General features: G+C 38.4%; 1 protein-coding gene across 1 annotated transcript; it reads right to left on the minus strand.

The window, feature by feature from the left end:
- Positions 1-335: 335 nt before the first annotated feature.
- Positions 336-3,389, minus strand: LOC108675105 (protein psiN). The gene is made up of 5 exons (XM_018163091.2): positions 3,338-3,389; positions 2,624-2,652; positions 2,192-2,330; positions 1,202-1,890; positions 336-626 (listed from the first exon to the last, which is right to left on the minus strand). Exons 1-5 carry the CDS (start codon positions 3,356-3,358, stop codon positions 473-475), a joined length of 1,032 nt encoding a protein of 343 aa, XP_018018580.2. The 5' UTR covers positions 3,359-3,389; the 3' UTR covers positions 336-472.
- Between the last annotated feature and the right edge of the window lie 3,982 nt (positions 3,390-7,371).

A 7,371-nucleotide genomic window follows, 5' to 3' on the forward strand; every position in this document is an offset into this window, starting at 1 on the left:
GAAGCAGTAAAAAACTGGTACTAGTCTAAATTCAAGTTTCAGTTTAGTGTTTGATTGTGTATGGGCAATGTTTTTTATTTAAATTAACCTATTTTTTCTGAATTTTGAAGCTGCCGAACCATCGTTCGCAGTTTGAACACAGGTAATTTTTCCAACGAGTTGAAGTTTCCCTCCAACTGTTAAAGTTTTTAAACTAAGCTGCCAGATTCTCTTCAAATTACACCGCCTCATTCTATCATCATTCAATTCAAAGTCAGGTAAGGGAGCGACAGTACAACAAAAATTTAGTGAAAATGCAGGTACAGAAAAATAGATATCATTTATAATCTTTGTTTATTCGGTCCTCTAAGAAGGTTTCGAAGCACACTAGTTAACCTTCTTGGGGAACTATCAAGTGGAGATAGTGCTGAGGTCGTCGAAATATAAGGTAGCTGGGGTCAGTGCATAACGCCGGGCCGTTGAGTTGTAGTGTTCAGTGTTCAGCAGCGTAAGCAAGACAGGTGGGCTCTTCGCTGGGGTCGACGCAGTAGGGGTAGTCGAGGTTGGTGCTGAACACCAGACCGTTGGGGCACTGCATCTCCACCACCACGTAGCTGGTGCCGCTACCCTGGCGACACGCCCAGTAACTGTTGTTGAACAAAATAATAATTAAAGGTTTATGACAATTTAGTTAGTAAACATTTAACTAAGTTTTAATACGGCGTAGTAACAGAATTTGTTTTAGCTGTGAGCTTAGGAAGTACCTTGAAGTACCTTCGGATTTAATTGGTGAACTGAAGTTTTCTCATTATATCGTCAGTTTTTGGACTTTAGCTGCCACCGGTGATTTTGATACAATAATATGAAAATGATGTCTACCGGGTTGAAAGCCCTTCACTAGAACATCGCAAATTTTTTTTGCATGAATTTTTGAGTGTGTACATGAGTTTATCGAGGTCCTTAATAGAAAGGTAAAAAAATTAATTGACGTTATTATTGTAATTAATACTTTGACGCTTGAATTGACGTTTCGACTACGGTATTACGGTGCAAGCTAGAATTTTTCCTTCGGTGATTTGAATTAAATTCTGCATGGCCTCAGAAAATTTGCATTTTTGTAGCTAAACTTGCATTGCAAAACATCCAATCATGAAGATAATCCACTTATTCATCGTGTTCAAATTAACAAATGAATATTTGTAAACAAACTTTAAGAACTTACTGTGGATCACACGGTCCATAGGGAAAGTTTCCAACGCTGCTTGCGTCGCAATTTGGTGGTGGTGTATAAAGCGAGACTGTTGTTGTACTCGCGATTGTTGTACTCGCACTTGTTGTACTCGTACTTGTTGTCACAACTGCTGATGTGAAATCACAATCAGTCCATGGATCACAATTACATCCGGGCCCACATGTATTTGTATTATAGTCGAAGCACTGATTTGATGGGCACGAAAAAGGTCCGGTTGCCGAAGGCTCTTGATTTGGATCACAGATGTAGTACCGTGTGCAGTTAGTCAAGTCAGGACAGAATCCAACTGTGCATTTATCAGCTTCTGCACAAGGTGTGGGCGGCGCTTGGGAACAGGTGCCATCTTTTGACACGTACTCGCCCTCGGCACAGTTTACGGCGTCATAGAAAACTCCGCCATTACATCTGTACCTGGATCTGCATTGCTGGTCAACGAAGAAATCTACAGTGCCGGTGGTTCCTGCACAAGCACTACAAATTCCGTTCTCAACACACTGTTCACCTGCCGTGCAGTCAACTACATCCGTAATGACGCTGGCGTCACATGTGACTGTGAACTGTGCATCGTAATCGTCGCACTTGTCGCTGGTGCACTGGCATGCCGTGGCCGATGCAATCGGAACGCATGATACTTGGTTCGGTTTGATCTGCTCACACACCTGACAAAAAATTATATGTATATCAGTATTTATATCTTTTTTGGGTAGGTTATTTTTATCTGTACATTTGTACGGATATGAAACCTCTTTTGATAAATAATGAAGTGTCCTGCGTTAATGTACGTGAAATACGTTGCCAGGAAATAATTTCGTACTGACATCGGATTCACCTTAAATGAAAAAAACTTTCGAGCGCTATGTATCTGAAAGATCGACTACAGCATCTTGTTTGCTGTTACCATCTATGAGGTTACTTAAATGTACACAATATTAAGGAATTCAATGCATTCCTTGTACTTACTGTGCCTGGGTAGCAATGATTTAGAATATCGTTTGGTGCTTGGCCCTGGCACTCAACAGGCTGTAAACAACTACCACAACGTTGTTCTCCATTACCGACATTGAGGCACAGGGTTGCATTACCAATAGGGGGAAGGCCACTGCAAAGTAAATGAACAATTCTACAAATAAAGGTTTGCCTGATTTTTTCTGTTCAATACTTATAAAGACCTCCACGTATCATAGAAACATGTTCCAGCCAAATAATATGCAGGAATTATTCCAGAATATTGGCAGAAAGGAATACATAATAGGTACTTAATTGGTATTGGTATTCAGTAAAATCGATCTATAAATATAGCAGGCTTTTAAATTGTTCAAATTATGTAATAATTCAGGTATGTTGAGTGAAATACTGAGTGTAAATTGAGAAAAGTTTTAATTTGATCCTCACCTGGCCAACCCCGCGACCAGGAGCAGCACCTGAAACACAGAAGCTGTTACAGACGTCGTGTGTTGCAGACGATTGTCGTGTGTTGCAGACGATTGTCGTGTAGCGGTCCTGGCATGACTGTAATGAGATTATACAGCGGTCCTGGCATGACTGTAATGAGATTATACAGCGGTCCTGGCATGACTGTAATGAGATTAGAATGAAGATGAGGTAAAGTTTGTACATATATCGCCAACATAAATCCCGTGTGTTTTCAATTACTTAAGAAGTCGATGAAGTCGAAATCATCTCAAGTAATCAAAATTCCGGAAAGTTATATAGCGATATACATACGTTGGTTTACTACATTTGAGACTCCAATGCATTTTACACCCGAAAAAGCTATTCTGATAGAAGCTACGAACAGTGTCATCGAACCGTGTCATATAATGTAAGATTGATAAGCGCCGTCGACTCGGTTGATTTAATGTAATCGATAAATAGCAGCGATTATATATCCTTGATATACCTAATACTCATTTTATTTGTATTTCATATAATTTATTTTAACGATGTTGAAGCCGGCCTCCGTAATGTTCTCAGTGGAGATTTGGGGAGTTTGTTTTGCGTTCTCTTAGCTTTCAAGCTCTATGGAGTTATTTTAGGTTATGAGATGCAATGAACCATCACGATTAAAACTTACGGTTTAAATTACTAAATTAACACAATTCTTACCATTATTATGTCCAGTTGCATCCTGAAGCAGCTGTCGCCCTCAAAATCTGTTGGGTTCCTGCACAATTATTGACGTGAATAATATATGTAGGAAAACACTTCCGTATTGTCAATTCCGTATTGTCCCTGCAGCAGACGGAATTGAAATATTGGTGACCATATTACCGAACAATACATTGGTATAGTTACTTAATTTAGTGATTATAATAGATGGAAAATAGATCTTGATATTGTAAATGCATCTTAAATTTAGCAATCAAGGACCAAGGAAAGCAGGCAACATTTTGTTTAGGTATGAAATTCACGTTTTAGAATGCATGATAACACTATTGGATTGTTTCTTTCCTAAAAATACTGAATAAATAAAATAAATGCTCATACAGGTACATCCAGCAATCTACTTACTCTACTTTTTAGCCGAAAAAAAAACTTTTAGCCGTCGTGTGTGCAGGTCCTTGATCCTCAGCTAGGAGGTGCTCTGTGCTACTCGCCCGGGGCCTGGATGAGCTGTGCTCGGGTCACGGCAGCCGTGCCTTATATAGGCAAGGAACGGACTGCCGCCATATGACATACCTTGATAAAAATGCAATAAAATCTGCTATAATTATGTGGTGTTCGAATATACATAATGAATTTGATTATTAATTAAGTTTCCACCTGCAAGCCTTAGTTTCTGCACGAGTAGCTTTGGCTGCTGCAAGTTTGTTGCTAAAATCCCTCATTGGTTGTAATAATATCCGATAATATCGCTGCCGAGGGTTGATTTAACACAGCGATATTGAGTAAGCAGAGGCAAAGCCTAGATTGACGCCGAAACTAAGCGAAAAGCATCATCAGCTGGAAGGGCTGCATGGCTCACACAAATTATTGCGAGAAATCACATCATTATTTTTAAACTTTTCATGCCACGAGCAACGAATTTATCTTCAGGTGATTGATAAAAAATCAATACTATACTCTTCCAAACTGTGGAAATTGTTTTCAATTAATAACATACTTCGAAATGCGCAACTGATTTCCTATAAATATCGGAAAAAAACGACCGAGTACATTCTCATATGTACGCCGTATTGAATCTTGCATGATTACGCCGGACGCTTTTTCTTGATCAGCGACAGCGCCTTTTTGCATGTCATACAGTCAGTTTAAATGTTTCTATCGACGCGATTCTGACTTTCTCGTGGTTATATCACATTTTTGCTCGTTTGAAAATTATTTTCACCAATGTATGTGAGTGTATGTGTAACTCTTCTATGTAAGCACGACGAGATTGCATTTCAGTAGATTGCATACCTTTTTTTTTCGCAGCCCGTTTGTTTGAATTTAAGGACTGCAATGGGAAGGGTAAAGAAAATAAAGATATAAAATTTATAATGTATTGTAGTAAAGAGGGGGCAGAGAAAAACGTCCCAGCAGGCATCTGAAGTTGAAACAACGTTGATTATTGGTTGATTTCCGGTTGAAATGTTGAACAACCAAAATTAAACGTCATATCAACGTCTAAATCTGACCAACACTAGAAGGGACGTAAAACAACCTTATTTCAACGTTGAAATAACGGCGATATTGGTACGTTGAATTTTTACTAATTTTTAAACGTTGAATCGATGTTGATTTCAGGTTGAAAAGCTGAACAACCAAAATTAAACGTCCTATCGACGTCAAAATCTGACCAACACTAGAATTGACGCAGAACAACCTTATTTCAACGTTGAAACAACGTCGATATTGGAACGTTGAATGTTTATTTATTTTTGAAATGTTGATTTCAGGTTGAAATGCCGAACAACCAAAATTAAACGTCCGATCAACGTTGAAAGGCAATCAAAATTAGTACAGACGCAGAACAACTTATGTTAACGTTGATAAATGGTCGATATCGGTACGTCGTTGAATGTTCAGCTATTTACAGCATGGAACTTATAGAAATACATATATATTAGGGTACAATTAAAGACCAGAGAATGCATTTCAATTTTCAAGGCGTCGAACAATTCTTTAACTTATTTCTATTGCTCATGCACGCGAGCTGCCGTGGTCAAGGTTGCTAAGGCGTCGCGCGGTCTCCAGCGATCCCGGGTTCGCATCCTGCTACGAACGAAAAACGGGTTGGTTCTTCAACGTTGATTCAACCAGAGAATTTGACGTTGCAGCAAGGTCGTAGTAGCAACATTGATTCAACGTTGCATTGTAACGTCAGTACGACGTTTCATGAGAGACGTTGCTTCAATTTTCATTCTAAACCTTTTTTCACCGCGATCTCAACGTCGTAATAGGTAGTTGTTTCAACGTCGATTTAACCAGAGAACTCAACGTTGCAGCAACGTCGCAGTAGCAACATTGATTCAACGTTGCATTGTAACGTCAGTACGACGTTCCATGAAAGATGTTTCTTCAATTTTCATTCCAAACCTCCTAGCTTTTTCCCCCGATCTCAATGTCGTAATAGGTAGTTGATTCAATGTCGATTCAACCACCGAATACCTGCTGGGGCATGCCTTTCTCTCGGAATAAGGCAAAAGATTCGAAACTTTTCGCTGTTTGATGCGAGAGCGCAAATGAAGGGTTAACAACCATACAAGGATTTTGAATGCTTAACTTTATCACAGGAAGTTCTATTATGTGGCAATAATATTGTGAGTTCGAATAAAACAGATTGTTATTGACGCATTTTTCTTAGGACTGGTCAATCAAAGTAGGGGAATCACGTTAGTACGAATGTCATGTTTTACCTTCCCAACTGTCACTTGATCGTGGAACCATTTTATCAATATTTGTCTTACATATTGAAAATTTGAGGAGAGATTGATAGAAAAGTGACGCGAAACACTAAATATTTTCAAATAAAATGCTTATACATTTTTTCATTTATTTATATTTTTAAGCACCTAATAACGTGGCTCCTATGTACTACTTAATATATATTCACAATTTTGAGCGATTGAGGCGCTATCTCTCAGTCGTATCGTTTTTCTTGCGAACTGATAAAACAGCAGGCATTTTGAGTAAATAAGATCCTAGCTTTTCGTTACTGATAAAAGTTTTTCTTGGGATTCAGCTCCGTAAATTTAGGTTACCGACCTGCGCTGTACTGGGCAATGCAGTTATTTCTGGGTAACTTCTTATTGATTATGTTCGTGTGCTGGTTGCCCTATTTCAACGGTGGCAATTGCAGGTTGGAAGCACTGAAATAAGCAGGGGTGCTGTACAACATTTATGTATTGTGTGAATGTGTGTGGTACATCTTGTGTAGCCAAAACTTTATCGGAACCTGTAGTGAAATGATTCACATGTTGTGAGCGAACGACCCAGATACTGTGTGCGATAAGCTGTGGGTTACATGAAATAACACACAACTTTTAATTGACATGCTGACAAGATTTTCATGTATATTTTTATAAATTGTGCTAAAAATGAATGTTATTTTCTATTGTTTTATGTAATTAAACATGTATGTAATAATATTATGATAAAATATAATAATAACAATATTATCGGCTACAAATAGTATTTTGCCTAATTTAAGTTAATACACTACTATTAACAAAATTAGTTGATATTGTTGATTAATTTTGAATATGAAGGATTGATGGAGTAGTTTGTACTCCAAGATTTCCTCTTCGGCTCCTAACGAAAACATATCTCTGCTGGGAGTGCAGGGGGGTGGGACGGAGGGTGCGAGAACTTGGGTTTACGAGTTTAAGGCAATTCTATGCTACATTATGAAATTGTTGGCAGCAAAACAAAAAACTTATTGTAAAGTTCATTCATAGGAACAGTCATCTATTTTAATTTCAGAAATGAAGATCAGTAAACCGAAAATAACACGGCGCTTCCATTGACTGGCCACGGGAGGAGGAGCAGCTGGTGCATGTGAGCTAACACTGAAAATTTCCCGGTAAATTTCGGAAATTTGCAACATGTATTGGCCTTTCAGATTCTTCGAATAGGCTAATTATTTTGCAGTGGTGATTGTATTTTTTAAATCGCAGTAACGTTCATACTTTGTGTAAGATGTAAGTAAAAGTCTGAAT

The sequence above is a fragment of the Hyalella azteca genome, unplaced genomic scaffold (assembly GCF_000764305.2).
Source record: "Hyalella azteca isolate HAZT.00-mixed unplaced genomic scaffold, Hazt_2.0.2 contig5663, whole genome shotgun sequence".
NCBI classification, from domain to species: Eukaryota; Metazoa; Arthropoda; class Malacostraca; order Amphipoda; family Hyalellidae; genus Hyalella; species Hyalella azteca.

Bases quoted from the DNA above. Each gene is read 5' to 3' on its own strand.
- LOC108675105 (XM_018163091.2), bottom strand. From the start codon at position 3,358: ATGCAACTGGACATAATAATG. The intron at 2,653-3,337 runs GTAAGAATTGTG...TCTGTGTTTCAG, and splicing joins TGCAACTGGACATAATAATG to GTGCTGCTCCTGGTCGCGGG. The intron at 1,891-2,191 runs GTAAGTACAAGG...ATTTTTTGTCAG, and splicing joins ATCATTGCTACCCAGGCACA to GTGTGTGAGCAGATCAAACC.